The sequence below is a fragment of the Varanus komodoensis genome, unplaced genomic scaffold (genome assembly GCF_004798865.1).
Source record: "Varanus komodoensis strain SLA01 unplaced genomic scaffold, ASM479886v1 scaffold13_1, whole genome shotgun sequence".
NCBI classification, from domain to species: Eukaryota; Metazoa; Chordata; class Lepidosauria; order Squamata; family Varanidae; genus Varanus; species Varanus komodoensis.
Genome location: NW_025335408.1, coordinates 3,671,044 through 3,691,867, shown reverse-complemented (window position 1 = coordinate 3,691,867; position 20,824 = coordinate 3,671,044). Strand labels below are relative to the sequence as shown.

General features: G+C 39.7%; 1 protein-coding gene across 2 annotated transcripts in view; it reads right to left on the bottom strand.

Moving 5' to 3' along the window:
* SCAF11 (SR-related CTD associated factor 11) overlaps nt 1-17,229 on the bottom strand; it is a 34,814-nt gene extending 17,585 nt beyond the window's left edge. For both annotated transcript variants that reach the window (XM_044422897.1, XM_044422899.1), the window contains exons 1-7: nt 16,841-17,229; nt 8,333-8,412; nt 6,601-6,761; nt 4,377-4,454; nt 2,661-2,752; nt 2,078-2,145; nt 1,179-1,225 (exon numbers count right to left, since the gene is read on the bottom strand). In XM_044422897.1, coding sequence (XP_044278832.1) covers nt 1,179-1,225; nt 2,078-2,145; nt 2,661-2,752; nt 4,377-4,454; nt 6,601-6,761; nt 8,333-8,393 — 507 coding nt within the window. In that variant the 5' untranslated portion in view covers nt 8,394-8,412; nt 16,841-17,229. The remainder of the gene's footprint in view (nt 1-1,178; nt 1,226-2,077; nt 2,146-2,660; nt 2,753-4,376; nt 4,455-6,600; nt 6,762-8,332; nt 8,413-16,840) is intronic.
* Between the last annotated feature and the right edge of the window lie 3,595 nt (nt 17,230-20,824).

Here is a 20,824-nt window from a genome sequence, read left to right as displayed (position 1 = left end):
TCTATGCATCTTAGACTAAAGCAAAGCTTTTGACTATGTGGATCATGGAAAGCTATGGATGGTCCTGAAAGAAATGGGTGTGCCTCAGCACTTGAATGTCCTGATGGATGACCTATATTGTGAAGCTACTGATAGGACAGAATACAGAGAAACAGAACAGTTTCCTAAAGGCAAAGGCATCAGACAAGGGTCTATTTTAGCTCCCTATCAATTCAATCTGTATGTAGAGTATTTTATATGGAAAGCTAGACTAGGATCAGAGGAAGGAGTGAAAACTGCCAGAAGAAAGGTCAATAATTAATATATACAGATGCTATCAACTTACTGGCAGAAAGCAGCAATGAACTGAAAGGACTCCTGATGAAAGTGAAAGAAGAAAGTGCAAAAGCACCGCTGCAGCAGGATATACAAAAACAGAAGAATTACACAACTTTATTTTCAGCAAAGAAGACACTGACATCGTGAAAGATTTTGCATACCTTGGCTAAGCCATCAATTCAAAGGTAGACTGCAGCCAAGAAATTAGAAAACTGGGACTTGGAAGAACTACAGTGGAGGAACTAGAAAAGGTCATCCAGCGTGAGGGAATTTCAATGGGGACCAAGGACAAGAGCATCTACCCTACTGCATTCCCAGGCATTATGCATGGGTATAAAAGCTGGACATTGAAAAAAGCTGCAGGAAGAAAATTGATGTGTTTGAACCAAGGTGCTGGAGGAAAGCTTTGAGAATAATTTGAACTGACAGAAAGATGAACAAGTGGGTCCTAGATCCTATGAAGACTGAACTTTCCCTAGAAGCAAAAATGAGAACAATGAAGCTTTCACGCTTTGGGCATGTCATGACAAGGTGAGGCTCACTGGCAAAGGCAAGAATGCTAGGGAACGTTGAAGGCAAAAGAAGAAAGGGAAGGTCAAACAAGCGACAGGTTGACTCCTTAAAGCAAGCCCCAGCCTTGAATTTACTACAGCTAAGCTTGGCTGTCAAGGACAGGATATTTTGGAGGGGATTCATTCATAGGGTCATTCATCAGATAACAATTACTTCACAGCACACACCAACAACATGTAAGGGAACATAGCCACAGGAACCCAAATACATTTTAAAAGCGTTATATTCTAACTGGAAATTGTGATTATTATTTTTTACAATTTCTAAGAGTAAAATGTTGAACAAACCTTGCTTTTCTTCACAGAATGTTTATCTTCTTCCTCATTTGAAGAATCTTTATAATGAGAAAAATGCAAACTCTCACTGATCTCACTCTTTTCAGAAATGCAGTAATTAGTTAGCAATTTAAATTCATTTCAAGTTATTTTGCAAAACTTTATTACTGCAAAGCTCAAGCAGAAAACCAAAAGCTTAGGAAGACTGCCCCACATCTTTTTTGTGTTCAGGTTAATCACATGGTTGCTTGAACAAGCCAGTGTTCTGGATTCACAAGCTATACTTTGCAATCTACTAAGTATCCTTGTCTTTATTTCCCCAAGCTAAAAAAAGCCGATGACACTCTTAACATATTATCATATTGGAATTAAGCAGTTAGCTTTTGTACTACCATTCAAATATATTATCTAAAATACATTAACACAGCCATTACCCTAAACTTTGTCACTAAATATATAATCTGAGCAGCCCAGTATCTGGATCAGTGGATGGGAAACAAGAGGAAGAAATGCATTAATTTTTCTAGAAATTTGTATGAAATGAACTGAGGAATTTGGACAGGACCCACATGTGTATGCAGAAATGATGCCAAAATGTTTGCCTATTTGCTTCAAAAGACATTTGTGTGTGTATAGAGGTGTCCCAATACTGAAATATTGGATAACATGAATACACAGAGAAAAGAACTCTGTGAGTACCAGAACACTTGGAGTTATCTGGAGCAGGCCTTTGTTTCTCATCTCTTCAAACAGGCTGAAATTACAAAATGTTTTGATATGCTGAAATCTGCTCAAGATAGTTAATTTGATAGCACAGCAAATAAATACCAAATATATCTAAATCACAAGCAATACTTATTTTAAAAAAATTCAAAGGAAGGCCAAGATGACAAGAGAAAATGCCAACTTACTGCGTTTTTGGTTCCAGCCTTTACAGACAATTGCTGGTAAAGGTCTTCTGCTTACATTTTTTTGTTTTCTGAAAACACATCAGAAAACCAGTTATTTACAATTCAGTAATTTTGTACTTGTTAATTATGGCTCTTGACCCCATTAGGAAGCTTCTAAAGAGCTTTAGGCTGCAATCCTATTTTCCTAGCAGCAAGTCCCACTGAACTCAGTAGACTCCATTTCTGATAAGACAGAGTAGGACTGTATTTCCAAAGAGCTTTAAAATCTAGCATCTAGGATTATCTCTTCGTCTTCATGAAACCGAAAGAATTCTCCAGCATTTTTTTGCAACAGGCTGTACCACTCTCATCTAAAGTTCTGATCAGATCAGTATACATGCATAACATTACAAAACACATTTGTTCAATATTTATGCAACAATGTAGAGATAACTCGAACAGTAAAGGAATTGCTTAACAAATTGATTGAATAGAATACTTTGCATTTCAGACCTATGTACAAATGTAGACTAGACTCAGGTGTTGCAAACCTGAAACTGAACTTTTAAATATTGTAAGCACATTTTATATCTGCATTGCTTACCTTGTGCAGTTTTTAATATTCAAAGGGCAGTACTTGCCCTCACCACAGCTATGTAGGTCATCTTTTTTGCTTACTTGTTGCTTTATCTGAACCTACAAGGAATGTTAACATAATTAGTCTTCTCCTCAACCATTTCCTTTAATATTTATGAATTAAGTCAGAAATGTGGAAACATGTTCTCATTTGAAGAAAATGAGCAAAGCAATTTTTAAAAGTGCTCTAGAGCACAAGCTTGAATTGCCAAGAATCTGACTGAAAGAAGAGCATCCGTGGTTACTGCAGATAAACAACTTATTACCTGCGTCTGGTCATTTTAAATATCTGATTATTTTAAGGAACTCCAGTGAAATAAACAATAACATTTGGCTATACCCAACCTGCCATAGAGTACAGTCCTATGCATGTTTCAACAGAAATAAAGCTGGGAGTTGTAGAATCTATGTCTATTTAAACATAACACAAATCATGTTGCTTGTTAGTATTTATTCAGCTCTTTCTACACCTAAAAGCCAATGATTGAGTCTGACTTCATAAGCAGAAGACAGAAATTAAATCATAGAATTTAAGAGTTGGAAAAAACCATGTAGTGACTTAGTTCAAATTTCCTGCTCGATGCAAGAATCAGGGTCCCTGACAGATAGCCATCCAGCCTCTGCTTAAAATACTGCCAGTTAGTGATGTGGGCCAGAAAATTTCCCTGGGCTTTGTACAAGAGTCAATTTCTAAAAATTATTTTAATAAAAGTCATTGGCAACAAGACAAAGGAAAGCTTAGAAAGCTGGACAACATATTTTAGAAAGGAGTTCCTGAAAACCAACTTTCCCCTCTTCGCTCAGTTGTCTTTGAAGTTCTCATTATAACATCCATTTGCGGAAAAACCTTCTGTGGCATCAGTACAGTGAAGCCGCTGTGGGAAGCATGGAAGTTGGAAAATTGCAAGCAGAAGGATACTAATGCCACAATGAGAAATCTTTAACATGAAGGAACTACCTTGTAACTTACAAGAAGTTAATATGAAGAAGTAGTGGAACAACGCAATCTGAGAAAAAAATGTACTTTAAGAATTCTATAAGCAAGCAAATATGTTTTAAATATATATATTAGAATAGCATCTATATTGTTTTAAGTTTTAAAAAAATATTAAGCACTTTATCAAAGTTTTTACTGCAACTTTGGACTTTTATTTCTTATTTAAAGTATCTGTATCCTGCTTTTCTTCTTGCACTTGCACTCAGAATGGCTTACACATATAAATGTACACATATAAATGTATACTACAGATGAAATATTTAATTATGGGCCTGAGCCTACATAATGCTTCCTTTGGCAACTGTCATTTGGAGCAGCATAGTGTTCTTTCTATTAGGAAAAGAGGAAACAAGCTCACTTTTCTGGCTGTTGAAGACCCAAGACTAGAAAAGTTTTTAAAAAAAACTTAATTCCCTTTTGTAGCAGAAACTTTATGGCTCGTGAGGAGATTTGTCAAAAAATGAAGAATGACAACATTGGGTTGTCCAATCTAGGAGAAGAAGAAGCCACCAGATATACAATTCAACATTAGTACCATTTTCAGTACAGTCAAGCTGTTTACAAGCAAGAAGAATCAGATATTACTTTAGCTTATATTCTTTATGAATAATAGAATAATTTAGAATCAATACCAGAAGGAACAAAATTAACTAAGTAAAACTAAACTAAATAAAACTTGGAACTTACCTTTATACAGTCTTCCAGTGTGTTTAGCTTATATACAGCTTGAAACTGTTTTCGGTCAACTGGACATGAAGCCCTGGTCTAAAAGAATGTTTTGTTTAGTTTTCAGTATTTCATAATGAATATTTAAAAGTTTTAAAATATTTAGCATGTATAAGTTTAGGTATAGCAGATTTAACCAAACCTGGCCGGACACTACTTTGGGATCCCCTGTTCAATTAAAAATGGGCTCCAGATTAAAATTTATTTAATCAGTAAATCAATTAAAGTATCAACTGGCAATATTTCAACTGCAAGATTGCAACTTCAACAGCACATTGTTAATGTTAGGGCTAATTCAGAAATACTAAGGTTATCTTTCTTCCTAGCAAAGAGAGGTAATTTGTTGTTCTCACATAGCTATATTAGGCTTTCAGAAATATTAGATTTTAAATCTCAAACCAACTAGATCCATTAACAGAGATAAGTGATGAACTAAAAATGTTTCAATCTGTTGAAAGTACTAAGTGAAAGTGAATGCAGACAACCATGAATGAAAGAGGAAAGTATGAGCATCTGAACACACAAAATTCTAGAATGGAAAACACAAATAAAGAGCTTATTTCTACCACTGCTTCTTCCATTTTTATAAACATAGGGCTGAATCCAGATCTAGAGACATACAACTGAGCTGGCAGAAGCAGACCATCCCACTCTCCTCCTTTAAAGGAGGACTGGGAGAGGAGAAAACACTAAAAAAGTCAGGAATGCATACCTTTTGCTAGAGGGACTGTCATAAGAATAAGAAGAAGGCAAGAAGTCCAGTATAGAACATAATGAAAGCAGCAAGGCAGATAAACTTATAATTCAGGAAATGTCTGGGTTGGTGCAAGTGTGCAATTGCACCCTGATTTCCTGCATGTCAAAATCTGTAGGGTAATCCATGCTGCCTTTATTGCAGTCGTAACACAGAACTAGCCCAGGAGAAATGGAAGGACCAGGGAGAGGTACACAGGAGTGAACCCTTACAATGCCAACCTACAATACATCTTCCAGGCACTTGCATACAGGCTGGAAGTCAGCTAAGCTGATAAAAGTTACAAACATATACACATATGCTCTTTTGGATTCATCTGTCCCTGCAGCCAATCCTGATTCCCAAACTGCAGTCTGCTTCCAGACTTTTCACACAGTAAGCAAAAGCAATCTACACATAACTGCTAGCCAAAATGAATAAGGTACCATACTGACAAGCATGGGGAATTCCATGTCACAGTGCTTCTTCTACCCTTGGGGTTCATTTGATTGTACCTTTAAGTGAAAAGGGCCAAATGGTTTTATCATGACCCAAGATAATAATCTTAAAACATCTGAAGCAATGCCATTAGCACAGAGAGCAGTTACTATAGCTAATTAGAGTAAGGCAATGGAAAGCTTTTAAACTATGGGTTTTACTGTAACTATTTTAGTTCTAAACATCTAATCAATTAAATAAATTCATTGACTGATTCATGGTAGTCTCACTAGAGGTTTCCAAGAGGCCAGCTAAGCATCTATTGCAATACTGTTTATCATTATTAATGATTATTGTAAATTCTCTACAGCCCTGGATGTTACTTGATTATTCATCACAATGTTTATCTCACTGAAAGCAACCCAGACGTTTCATACCATAAGACTTGATAAACTTGAAGAAATGTGCACTGCTAGTGCAATAAGAAAACTGTGTAACAAAATTGCAAGCAGATATGCCATTGCCAAGGAACACTGTTAACAGACTGGAAAGCAACAGCAGCAAGGAATCAGGAGCAGAGTATAATGCCTTACATGTATTATGTGGGAAATAGCTAATTGTGAGAGTTGATAAGAATTACATCCCAACATCATTTGGAGTAGCACACATTTCATATCCCTATCTAGGAAGACACATGAAAGTATAACCAAATACTAGAGCAGCAAGAATGGAAGAGCACTTTTAATAAATGAAACAACATCCTAGCTTCCACTGTAGTGAAATTTGAAAGCTGAAAAACAACTTCAAGCATGCCCAAATAGATTTTTTCCCTATTTGAATATCAGAGTTCTGTCAGTATTATGATGCTTTTGAGAGTCTCCCCTTTTTTCAGAACTGGTTTGTTATGCAAGCAAAACTAGCTTCACTATTATTGGATGTCATCCAAGATAAGATGAACAAACTGAACTACATATTAAGACAAATTTTTAAAATTAAAGCTGTTTTTCAACTTACTTCAGCCCATTTAAGGATGCAGGGCATGCAAAAAATATGACTGCAGTTTTCAGGAAAACCAACTTCTTGCTCTGCCAGGCAGTTTAGACAGATGGGACACCTATCATCTTCATCTGATAAAATGCTAGAAGAACAGGAACAGTTTTCTTCATTTTCTTCACCTGTTATAAAATACAGACGTGATGAGTGGTTTGAAGCAGTAACTTTCAGCATTTTATATCACGTACGCAACTGAGTACAAAAACTTGTGATTCTAAAAAGTGAATCTTTACTTATCTGCAAAACATGTCAGAATTTGAAAACAGTAAAATCTTACTGATCCTAGCCTGGGGTACAGGATGCAGAAATCTTATTCTGATGTATCCAAACATTTGTTCTGACCAACAGCCAATCTGAAATTCATAATCAGGGTATATCTATGGTATGTATTAGCTGTGCAGTCCCTGCTTTGGCAGTGAGATGCAATCTATGCTGATAAATAGTGGTCAACGTACTTATCCACAATAAAGTTACTGAATCCTATCTAAAATACAGCAACATATATTTCCATGGGTTAATAACAAATAATTGTGTGGCTAAGAGATGAAGTTAAACATACTCAATCTCTTAGGGGGAAATCCAACCAAGACAAGACCTGTAATCATCCAATGCAGAGTGACAGGAGCAGTGGCAGCAATTTCCCCCTCCATGCTTCCCAGCTGTTTTTGCTAGACAGCTGTTTTTGACCATCTAGCTTGGGTCCTTTGGAGTGGGAGGGAAGCAGGCTGCACAGGATACATTGCAGTTTTCTCTCCTCCCTGCCCACCAGAATGACCCCTTTACTCCCTCTCCTAAAGGGGTATAGAAAGGAGGACAGAGTATGGATTCATTTCAAAAGCTAACTTAGCAAGTGGTAATAATCTCTTGCATTACAGATAACTTCTCACAAAGTTGTGATTTATAGATCCTTCCTGAGTGTGACAGGCAAAATCTCTAGCTAAAAAAACAGAGCACTCAAAGAAACTTCAAATTTTCCTCTGACAAATACTGGATACAGCAAATTCACAGTAATATTTTGGGGATCTACTAATATTCAACTTCCCGCTTGGGTTACTGTAACGCATTCTACATGGGGCTGCCCTTGAAAACGGTCCAGATACTCCAGCTGGTACAGAACAGAGCTGCCAGTCTGCTGACGGGAACCGGCTGTTACTCTCACATAATGCCGGTCCTCTATCAGCTCCACTGGCTCCCAGTTGAAGTCTGGGCCCAGTTCAAGGTGCTGGTTTTAACCTATAAAGCCCTGAATGGCTTGGAACCAGGATTCCTGAAGGAACATCTCTTCCCTTACATGCCCTCACGCCCCTTAAGATCTGCAGGAGAGGCTTTGCTCCGGGAGCCCTCTTTAAAGGAGATAAAAAGAACAACTACCTGGAGCAGGGCCTTCTCTGTGGTGGCACCCAGTTTATGGAATGCGCTCCCTGGGGAGGTGCACCTGGTGCCGAGTTTATATTCTTTTCGGTTAAAACCTTTTTATTTAATGGCTATTTTAAATATCAACTTTATCATTAACAGTCGCTTTTTTGTTTTGGTTTTTATATAATTTTACTGTTACTGTTTTATTGCTTTAATTTGATGTTGTAAGCTGTCCCGAGATGCCGAGGCATGAGGGGACGGCATATAAGTCTTAAATAAATAATATTTGGGGGTGCTCCATTTTATGATCCTATAAGAATATTTATATATTGGTTACCTTCCGAATCTTCATATTTTTCATCATCAGAATTTTGCACACATTGCTTTCTGTTCTTCATTTCTGTTATGAAATACAACCTGAAAAACATTGACATTAGTGATTAATAAAGCAGACAGACTAACATCACACTAAACTCTGTGAGACAAACCTTATTTTGGACCCTCGCCCCACACCTCCTGGCTGGGGAAAGAGAGGGGGCACTGCACCACACCCGCCTTCAGAGGAGGTTCAGCTGCCTATCACAGGACCTTTTGAGGGGCTCAGCGCATTGGGCAGCCTGCACCACCACTTTTGGCCTGTCATCATCACCATTCCCCCACCAGACATCACTTTTTTATTTTGTTGTTGTTCCTGTGCATATTTTTAAATCTGTAAACTGCCCAGGAAGTCCAGTGACTTAAGAGGCAGTATAAAAGTGTAACAACAACAACAACAGAATTATTATTGTTCTATTTTTAATGTTTGATGTTGACTTTTTAAAGACTGAAGAAATATAACTGTGTATATTAAAAATGAGTACATTTCTTTCTCTAATGCAACCTTCCCCAACCTGCTTCCCTCCAGATGTTTTGTATTACAACCTCCAGTATTTCTGCCCATTGGCCATGCTGGCTGGGTTGCTGCAGTTTGATTTCCAAAAGTCCTAAAGGGACTTGGGAAGGCTGATATCTCAACCAAGTTTTTGGAGTAGAGATGCTCTTAACAGACTAAAATCTAATTTATCGCCAGTAAAATGTTTTTTCCAGAAATTTTTCTAGCGTTTAATTTTTCTCTAGCAGTACCATTTCATAACTTGGTTAGTAAAAAGGAATTTATATCAATTACAACATTAAGCAGGCATGAAGTTTCAGAGTTGTAGCTAATGTTTTTCAGTTGGTTATACTAGCAAATATGTAAGAAAATACATATATATAAATGAAACACATCAATGTCTTAAAGTGAAATGAACTAGTAAGTAGCGACAACAAACCTGAAGGTATCTCAACAATCCTGGTGGAAGAAACTTGAACTGTACTGAAATAGATGAGTGGTTCTCAATACATTATGCACAGTTCTTTGTGATGTTAAAATTAATTAATGTGTCAAGAGTTTTCAGGATTTTTCCTTTAAATGTGAACAATATAAGAGCAACATCTTCTATTTTATTTATTTAAATATTCCAGTAACATTAGTGCCTGCTTGCCATCAGCTATGTTTTTGTGCCCACTGTGGAGTGACACAGCTCCCTACAACCCACCCCCTGCCCCATCATGGTATCCCCCCCTTGTTAAGTGATGAGAGAAATGGTGCCCGGAAGAGGAAGAAAGGGGTGGGGGGACAGCCAGTGCACTTGCATCAGAGACAAGGTGGGGCCTGTGCCAGCAGCACCTTCACAACAAGCTTGGGCAGCCTCCTGGGCAACTGCTGAAGGGTGGCTGCCCAAGGACATCACTTGTTTGGTGCCGGTTTAGGTATTGACTTTCCAACTAGAATTACTGTGGGTATACTGATGCTATTTTTGTGTAACTTTTATATTGCTCCATCATATATATATATATTTTAGTGTACTGTTTGCTATTGAGTATTTTGTAATTAAATTTGTACACTGCCTAGACAGCACATTAGGCTATGGTGTGGTATAGAAATGTAACAACAACATTTTTCTATACAATATAAGATTTAACCATAAGTTTTCCATAACGATGTCTGATCCAAAATTTTATAGACATCTATATCTGTATAGATGCAAATAACTAAACACTCTTAAAGTAACTCTCTGAGTTCCAATCCATGCATAAATAGAGAGGCGCCACTTGCTAATGAAGACAACAGGCTGAAATGTGATCTGTGGCAGATAATTTACTATAGTGCAGAGTCTGGAAGATGCAAAAACAGTGGGATCAATAATACATCATAAAAATAATAGAAGCCTCCATATTTTTTGTCATAGCATGAACAGATGGAAATACTAGTAAATAGAAGGTAGGCCCTTTTCAGAAATGGGCCTTCTGACTCTGTCCTGTATATGCCCTCCAGGTCATTAAAAACATTTCCATCACACTAACATCAAGAAAGGAAGCAAGACAAGCTGGGGGAAGCACTCTTCTCATTTTTCTATCACCTTTCCCACAAAGCACTAACATGTACTGTGTCTTCAGCAGAACAGTAAGAAAGAGCAAGGAAGGTTCTGAGACAACATGTAGATTAAACCGGTCACAATTTTACTGGCAATAGTTTACAGAGTTTAGCATAGTATAGGCCGACAATTTCACTTTCTAGCAGCTCAACTATTGTCAGAGCAATAAACTGGCCTGCACGCTGAGAAAAATATTAAAGGCTATCAGAGAAGGAAAGGTTCTCCCTCTGGTCCCCAGTGACTCAGCTTTTTGGTGTCTGAACAAACCTTGCAACACTATTCATTTCTTCATTCAATCATTCATTGTGGAAAAATAACATCCAGATTGAATAAGTGCTCAGCCTTACTGGCTACACATCTACACTCTCCCGCAGTGCAAAACAGGGGGCCAGCAAGAAACGACTCTACCTACCAATATAACATGTCCTTCTGTCCTTCAAAAAACTAATCCACAATAAATATCAGCTACCAGGTTTAACAAGAGATTACCAGCACCTTTAAAAAGGTCCCTTTATTTTCTAATTAAGAGGAGAGAGTGACTCCAAACTTTCTAAGAATTCAATTTCTTTCCTTACTGCAGAATTTCTTTCTTTTCTGTTCTTGCTTATCAAAACAAAACACACAGCCTAACTGTGGATCATGTGAAAAATTAGTTTGATTTGCACCACAGGAAGCAAGTAGGTATCTCCCACCAGAGGTTTCTAACCAACTACAAAAGAGTACTCAAAACCTTTCATGGAGAAGGTCCCTTCCTTGTTTTTTCTATGCATTCACAGGAAATAAGTTTGCATAATTCAAGAGCATACTGTGTATCTTTGTTATGACTTAGTAAAGCAAGAGAAGCAAGTGTGCACAGAAAATTAAGGAGCATTTCTTCTTTTTTTCATGCTCAAGTCCCAAGCGCAACATGACTTTCGCAGTTAAGAAGTACCCATGGCAATAAATAATTATTCCTAAATGTCAGGAATACTGTCCTCACCCTATCCTCACTAGGTGGGCAAACACATACTATTTGTCTGTGGAAAATGCTCAACATCAAAATCCCATTGCTTGAACTGGACAATATAAGAAAACACTACATGGCAATGCCTTCTTATGGTTCCTTCTCTAACCTGATGGTTCCTGGCCGCTTTACCAACTTCCCTTGCTTCTGGTGGTACTGTTCCTGAATGCCAATTTGTGCCAAAACAAAATTTCCCTCATTCATGATGGAGGAACTAGGAGAGGTTGGTCTACTCTACCTGTTCCCTACTGGGTCCTCAGTGTAGCACTTGAGGCCCAGGGAAAGGGCTTGCTTTGTTCTATAGGGATTATATCTTCCTCTCTAGGCTTCCTGATTGAGTGTTTGTACCTTGTGCTGGGTACCCAGGCCAGAATAAGGATTCTGTTGGTGTACTGCTCATCAGTCTTTGATTGAACTGATGGAAATAGTCTTGGATTTGGTGTTGGGCACCCCTAGAATTATGGTTCTGGAGCTTCCATACTGAGGTTGCAAGATCTAGGGTGGTTCAGCAATACATGACTGCCTTGACAACAATGGGGTTGTCATCTGTCCTGCATATGTAAAAGAATACATGCTTGTTTTTATTTTCTTGACCATGGTTACCTGAAAGTGGGGGAAACTAACATCTATCCCATTGTCTTGGTAGGATGACCTATCAGGGTGGGTAAAATTAATTTTTTAAAAAAATTAAAAATTGGGGTTTTGATTTAAATTGGATTTTTAAAATAAAATTATTTTGAGGAACCATTTATCTAAAGACAGTTTTCTATTAAAGATAAATTACAGTCCAACGGTTATTCATCATGAAATAAGGATTAGTTTTTAATTATGTATCTTGAGGCTGTATACTCATACAATGTTAATTTTTTTGGTAAATGAATTCCATTAATCCATTCAAAATGTCAAGCTCTGCCAGGGGTTTCTGTAAGATTACTGGGCAATTTTTTCCTATCTAGAGGATATTATCACAGATGCTTTGTTTTACAGTTCTCAAAACTGTGAATTTGTGTCTGTAGAGATCACATACCTCTTCTTCACAGCAAAAATGCTATAAAATAAACACACATAGACCTTTACCCCATTGATCCTTTGCTCTATGTACACAGAATCAATCCCTTACCTCTTTAGTGCTAAGTTTTAAAAAAATCAATGAACAGAAGAAGACTGTTGGGGTAGAATAGATATGCACAAGAAGCTAAGTGTGTGTGTGTGTGGGGGGGGGAAGCAGTAAAAATGAAAGTGAACCCCTTTGAACAGAATACTCCACAAGTCTTTGTGTTGTTTTGTGAAGTTTATTATATTCTTTCCCTGGAGAAAACCTAGAATGGCAGAAGGTTGTAACAACTACAGGGGGTAGTGCTGGCCTCGAAAGAGGTATTAATTTAGCCATTCCTGAAAAAACCTATTATGTTTGTTTTGATGACGATGTTAACAACTGTAGGTTAGTAGCCAACATTTCCTACCAAATATCCTCCTTCTTTTTGTCTAAAGAAGCACTGATCTCCTTCAGGGGATCATCACTGCATACCATGGCTTATTTAAACAGAGATGAGCCGTAGCACGTCTGGACACCAGGTTGCCAATTCAAGGTCACATCATGTTTTACACTGTCAAAGGCTGGTGTGGATGGCTCTACAGCATCCACTTTTGGCACTGTGTGGAGTTTGACCTAATATGATTCTGGTCTTAAACCAGAATCTGTTTTTAAAAATGGGAATCTACTATTATTTATTTAATAATTACATTTATTTACCACCCCCATAGCCCAGAGGACTCTCTGGGTGGTTTATAATAAAATACAGTATTACTGTATTCTAAACACACAGCCACCCACAGAGAGAGAGAGAGAGAGAGAGAGAGAGAGAGAGAGAGAGAGAGAGAGACAGAGAGAGAGCGCACGCGCGCGCTAAGTCATTAATTGAGTAGATTTGTAAATCAATCCCTGGGTGTTCAGAAAGGCTTATAGCTGAGTGAAATTGCACAGTGTTTCAGCACAGCTTTTTCCTTCCTTTCTTCATCTGTAGTCACGCAGAATGACCCCTCTGTCTCAAAAGTACCTTACTCTTGTCTCAGTTGACAGTTTCTTGCTACCCCTTCCCCACTGTGAAAATGCTGTCTGGAGAATGTGCTGGGCCAACCTGACTTACGTCAAGTATTGGAATTCTAAAATTCCGGGAATTTTCACAGATAAAGGAGGTTCTCCTTTACAGACAATTGACCCTATATGTAGAAAAATGCAAAAACACATGCAAAAACAGAAAAGGACACGAATGAAACTAGTGAACTCATTCCCAATCCCTTGCTGTATGGGTAAAACTTACACATAAGAAGAACAACCAAATAGAGCTAGACTCTCACCACCACCTTAACAACCATAGAGTCTGAGACATAATCCTTGCATACTTTTTCCTACTACACTGAAAGGAACTGTAAAGATTGGTTCTGTCACACTGCCTTTCTACAGTCAGAAAGTCAGCACTTTGGCTGCAATCCCTATATATCTTTTATTTATGTAAAGAAGATCAGGTACCGTGTGCTGCACTTCTGCTTGCCGAAAGACACTGTGAGGCTCTGATCCTTCCCTTCCACAACTTTACGCATTCTATCCCACCAAGTCCAAATTTCAAGGATCAAAGTGTGTTACCTTAAAGATGTAGCAGGTTCTTCCCCCAGCTTTCAGTAAAACTAAGTATATAGAATCTCATTTAGATTTGAAGCCAAGAATGCAGTAGGTCTGCCATTATATTCTGAATGTCTTTCACACCAGTTACAGCTTGGTTTTTACAATATGTTGTGTTTTTTCCAAGATACACAGCCCTTTCGGTGTGTGTGAAACTAATGGTACTGTTTTGGGGGGAGGAGACAATGAGTTGAAGGGAGAGGTGCTGCAAGAGGAAGTATCCTGGTAGACTTCAACTGAACAGCAGCAACTCTGAGAAGAAGATAAACCCAATCAGCCTTCAGCAGGTTTCCTGCTTCTGTCAAGCCCCCATTCCAACCGCTTCTCTCCCTGGCCTGCAAAATGAATTAGAGAACAATCAAAGCTGCTTCTCACCTTGCCCCCCTGTAAGGAACAATTAGATGTCTACTCTGAAATAAACCACATTATCTTCCATAGTGCTCACTCAGAAGTAAATCACATGGACTTCAGTGACACTTATTCTTGGAAAAATAAGCATATCAGACAGGCTTTCAGAAACTACTTTATAGTGGAGAGGAATAGGGATAATGATCCCATGGCTCCCATGGAAGGTGGAAGCATGGTGCCAAGCGGCACCACAGCCTTCTCCTACCCATCTTCTTCTCCTTCTCAGTGATTTGTTGTGAGAGAAAGGAGGAACTGTCCATTTTTTCCTTTTTAAAAAAATCTCTGATCCAATGATTGCTCGTTTGCACTTGTACACAGCTCATTCAACAGGAAAAATCCCTTTCTTTCTTTCTCTTTAGAGAGTTGTTACTTTCCAGACATCCCCTTTTCCAATTCTCCTGGAACTGCATTTGTCAGCAACACAAGATCCTGTTTTCAACACAGTGAAAGCTGTACTGTATTCATGAGCATCTACCCAAAGAGTGGTAAATACTCCTTAATAAACAGAAAGAGTTTTAGTGAAGATTCCCTTCTAGATGCTTTTTTGACAATGTTCAATGGGGACACAGGCAGAGTGATTCAGACTGGGACCCAAGTAAGGGAGACAAACACTTGAAGTGCTACAAGCAACTCACCCCCCCCCCCCACACACACACTAGGGAAACAATCTGTAAACATTTGAAAAATTCTGGCATCAGAATCAACCTAAGCATGCACAGCTTAACTTTCCCAGCACTTGTGGCCATAGGCAGGAAAACCTTAACTTTTGAAACACTGCTGAGAACTTCACCAAACCAATGGAAGCACACCTTCCTGACAACCCTGAATGAAATACATCAGCAATTTCCTTCAAAATTTGAAAGAAATGTAAGACATACTCTTCTACAAACTGGAGCAGAAAAGGTTAATATGCCTACTTTAAACACCTTCTGTACCTGTTGGACTTTTTATCAGAACAGTTTTAAATTTTGTATAATGATAGAATTCAGTAGGTATATCATGGATACCAAAGTTCTACAGGTGTCATGTTTATATTCAATAGAACTATGAGGCTTACAATGGCACTACCTTATTTTTGCAATCAAATCAGAAATCACTCATACCATATAATATCCCAAACAGCATCTTATTCTATGATCATGAGCATGTGTCATTATATTCCTAAGCCATTTGCTACCTCTGCAAATTTAGGCAAAAAAGAGGCTGACATCTCCCAGCTTATTACTGCCAACAATGTGCAGGGATTTTTTGAGGCTGAGATGCAACAATTCTAAATCATGTATTTCAGGAAACAGAAAGTGAAAGTTTTCTGTATCATACATCTGCTTTACAAGATCAACAGTTAATAAGTCCTCTGAATACATCTTCCTTTCTCCTATCTCTTTTGTATGTGTACCAATTTCAAGGAGATAAATGTGATAGCTTCAACAACTTTTAGATAATGACATTCAATCATATTTGCTGCAGTTTTCCTTCCCTGAATGTCTTTCAAAATCACAATATCCAGTTTACATCACTCTAGAGCAGTTCCCACTTTTTAAACTCACCCTTATTTGTAAAAGCATATACAGATAATTTCTCCTCCACCCCTTCTACCAACATTCTTCTCAGGGTTTTGCACAAAGTCCATTTAGAGAGACCACAGATTCATAAAGACAGTATTATAGAAAATCAGGGCCTCCAGTCAGTAGACTTTAGTGAGTTATTGTGAGTCCTTGTGTGCCAGCTAAACAAACAAAAGAATACGCAGGAGAAAGTGAATATTTCACTAGAAACAGTAATAATGTTACAACTCCGCTCCGAATTACTCCTACATATCAAGAGACCGGAGAGTTTAGTTAAATCAGCTCCTCCCCGGAATTGTGTCTGCTCGTAACTTTGTAACATGTCTTCCAGTCCAGGGGGAATGCAACTTTCGCTGCTGCAGCCAAGCGATATGATTGTTTCCGAAACACACACACGTCCTATTCAAAAGAGATTTTGCGAGTTTGCAAAAGGATCTTCCTTTCCCCTCCCCTCCCCACCCCTGTGGACAAGGCGAAGACGTTTACCGTCCCTTCGTGCCCTAGCACCCTGAGAGACCTAGACGATGCCAAGGTGTTCCTGGCCCTGTTTCCTCACATGGCCTCGCTCGGCCGAAAGAGAAGATGCCGGACAGCCTCCGTGAGGACAAGCGCAGCCGGCGGCCCCGACAGAGCGCCTGCGCCTTCCCCTTTGTCTCCCCTTCGCTCACGCACACTAACCGGCCGGCCTTTGCCTTATTTACTCCCTTCTTCCCGTACGTTGAAGTCCGCTTACCTGGCGGCACCTTACAGCGAGCGAGCGAGCGAGCAAGCGAGTGAGCGAGTAAACGAGGCAGGTCGGCCTGAGGCTCCGCTACTGCGGCCTCAACATGGAGACTCCGGCCCTCGGCGCCTCCGTGGCGCGTCTGATATCTCCGGGCTAAAGGCCTCGCGCGAAGACAGGAAGAGGAGGAAGAAACAGGCCGCTTCTCCAGTGCGTTGTACTCAGAGCCCGCTCCCCCGATCACATGTCCCTTCGCGGCAACGGTAGTCGAACAGCAGAACGCGAGAGCGCGCGCGACCCCCTTCTCCTACTCCCGCGGCGAGAGCAGCCGCGCAGCCGCGCTACCCAATCACTTCTCGCTGCAGAGGAAGAGCGTGACAGACTGGCAGGCGCGCGGCGCTGCTCGCCATCGAGACGCAACCGACCGGCTCCAACGCCACCCAGAGGAACTCTGGGAAGGTCCTCCAGTGCCCGAGTGAAGGACTGGGCGCGGGTGGTTGTAGAGCACATGCGCAAGAACCACCGTGAGCAAAAGAGCAGGCGCTGACGAAAGCGTTATGTAATGCCGCAGTATTTGGCCAATGCTTGGAGGGCGAGGGTGTTTGTCCCCGAGAGGCTGAAACCAGCGCGGAAACGGCCATTCTTCTGCTTAATACATCCACCACGTTGTTACGCGTGCAGTCCCGCAGTTATGTTATAACCTGTCGCTGGAAGGCTTTTCTCCGCGCGCACGGTAACCTCCGTCAGTCTCCCACAGTTCTTAAGGGCGCAATCCTCTGCAAGGTTAGACGGGAACAAGGCCTACAACTCCCAGCATGCCCCAGCAATGTCTAGCCTTGATAGGATCGCACCCTGTTAGTGCCTTGTTCCCGGTGGACGTCGTGGCGGCTGTCATAGGAAATAACTTCATTGCCCGACTTCCGAGCGAGAGTTATTCGAGTTAGAGCAAGTAATCAGGGTAACTGTGCAACAGGAGTTTTAGCTCTCCAACCAAAGAGACGGTAGGAGCAGCCTACCAGAGCACGCTTGGCGTGGAGAACAAGCGACAGCCCGCATCGCTAGTGAAAACGCTCGGCTTTCCCCAACCTGGTGCCCTCCAGATGTTTTGGCAATACTGGCTGAGGCCGCTGGGAGCTGAAGTCCAAAACATCTTCCGAGCACCAGATGAGGAAAAGCTGATAGTAAACGAATAGCCTCTACGGTGAAGAGCGGCTGCTACTCCAGGACGATGTTCCTTGTGTTTGACTATGAGAGGTTGACGCCCCTCGAAGAAAGGGCTTGCAGCGGCAGCTCACAGCATAATTTAGGGACCAAGGCTAGCTGTAGTCAAAACGGGAGGCTGACCTGGGATAAGATCCATGAACGAGACGAACTGCATGAATTTTATTTTTAAGTAAACGTCCATAGAATTAGATTTGAATGTTTCAGCTTCTGATAGTAATCCCACTGATATAAGCATCACTTCCTGCAGCAGATGGAGATAGGGCTTTACAGTATTACTTAGGACACAATCCTATGCAAGTTTAGGCAGACAAAAGGCCTACAACTCCCAGCTAGGTATGCTGCATGGAGTGTGTGCAACTCTGTGTGAAAGAAAGTGAATGTGATTTGGCTCTGAAACCAGGCATTTTTGGAAAACAGTTTCCATACACAAGATCAGGAAAGCATGTGAAATTGCAAGTAATTTTTTGGTTCAAGCTGAAATGTGAAGCTGAAGCAAACAACCAAACAGAAATGTGCACCATTTTCACCTTGTTAACAAAATAGCCATAAGAGGTAAGAGTTGTTAAGCATTTTTTCTAGTCTCCTTGAAAACTATGAGGACAGGCTGGGAAACCTGCCTGTAGAATAGTTTCCAAAAAGCATGCACCAGTTTTTATTTTGCTGTTTCACTGCTGAAGAGAGATCTCAACAATTTATTTTTCATATTTCTCCATGTCTTGAATGTGAGCATAGGTTGCATGGTGAAGTTTCAGTATGAAATGTTGAATAGTGTGCTGAAGGTGTGCAGCAATTTTCTTTCCAATATCTCAGTCTGGCAGACTGATACTGCTTTACAGTATGTTTAACATCCACCCTAGGAATGGTAGAAATGGGGAAGAGTCAAGCTAGGATGAAGAACTGAAAAAAAAAAAAAAAAAGATGTGCACAAGGAATTTTAAAATGCTAAACATAAGGAAACCTTAGATGTAAAGTTGTCAGAAGATATTAATCATCACAGAACATTGTTTGAAATGAAAGCTATTTTTGAAGCAGAGAAATGTCTAAGCTTAACAAAACAAAACTATTTTCAAAGAGTAATAAAACAATAAGATATTATTCTTTAATCTAAAATAAGAGCAGTCTAAAAGAACAATACCCCCAATATATTTATCTGAACTTCAGATACAGATAAAGCATTTGATAGTGTTGAACATGAGAAACACTCCATTTTGGTGATAATTTTTTAAAAGTTAGAAGAATAATTTATACAAACCCCAGAGCCAACGTAACTGTTAATTGCCAAATTCAGCATTTTTGAATTTAAAATGTGGTACAAGGCATGGTTGCCCATTATCAGCTTTATTGCTTGCTATATGTATAAAGTGTTTGGCAACATAAATTAGATTGAATGAGGAGGGCATATATGGGCGCATGCGTTCCTTTAGATATCCAGGTCCCAAGCTGTTTAGGGCTTTATAGGTCATAACCAACACCTTGAATTGGGCCCGGACTTCAATCGGGAGCCAGTGGAGCTGACAGAGAACTGGGGTTATATGAGAACAACGCCCAGTCCCTGTCAGCAGCTCTATTCTGCACCAATTGAAGTATCCGGACCGTCTTCAAGGGTAGCCCCACGTAGAGCGCGTTACAGAAGTCTAATCGGGAAGTTACCAGCGTGTATGTCACTGTCGCCAGGCAGTTGTTCTCCAGGAAGGGACGCAGCTGATACCCAAGTGAGTGCCTTTGGCCAGAGGTAAACGCCTATGTAAACAGATGAACTTAAGATTTATTGCTGAATGACCAATCAGAGTACAGATACAATACACAAATAACGTGCACACGTGATAATGAACAGACATGTTTCATAATTCAGTATGTTGTGTGTTGTAATGGATGTACTTAATGCACTCCTGTGTTGCCACTCCTGTCTCATAAGTCTTCAATTAACACTTGATTTAATGATAGATTTAAAGGGAATAATATTTTGACTCCCAGACAGGATGAGTGTAAAAAGAAAGAACTATTCCATCGAGTACAAGAAAGGAATCATGGAGGACTTTCAGGGCAGAATCTTACGGCTTTTGTAAGAAAAAATAAGACAACACCTGAAAATAAGCCCTAATGTGTTTTTGGAGCAAATATTAATTTTTGGAGCAAAAATTAATATAAGATCCAGTCTTATTTTTGGGGAAACATGGTATATCAGCTGCCTTGAAAGTCTGAGATAAATATAGGGATGTGCATTCTTGTGAAATTTCTCTGCTGCAATCTTTTCTATGTAACACCAAATTCCAACTAGCTGGAATCATATAGCAGAATAGTCTAGACATAAAATTATGGCATTTGCAGGTGTGAATTAAGGTGGCAGTCCTATACCCTTGTCTGATCTAGTACATAAAATGGGAACAAGAAGATCTTTCTTTTAATATATTAACTTACAGTAAGTTTTAACTTACATTTTAAATTTATCACTCCTTAACTCTCAGCTGTGTATTACATACTGTATATTGTGTGTTGTATATGTTATTGTATATATTGTTGTGTGTACAGGGACTGCAGGTGGCGCAGTGGTTTAAACCACTGTGCTGCTGGGCTGGTTGATCGAAAGGTCGCTGGTTTGAATCTGCACAATGGGGTGAGTTCCCGTTGCTCTGTCCCAGCTCCTGCCCACCTTGCAGTTCAAAAGCATGCAAATGCAAGTAGATAAAAAGGTACCACTTCGATGGGCAGGTAACAGCGTTCCGTGCACTTTGGTGTTTAGTCATGCCAGCCACATGACCATGGAGACTGTCT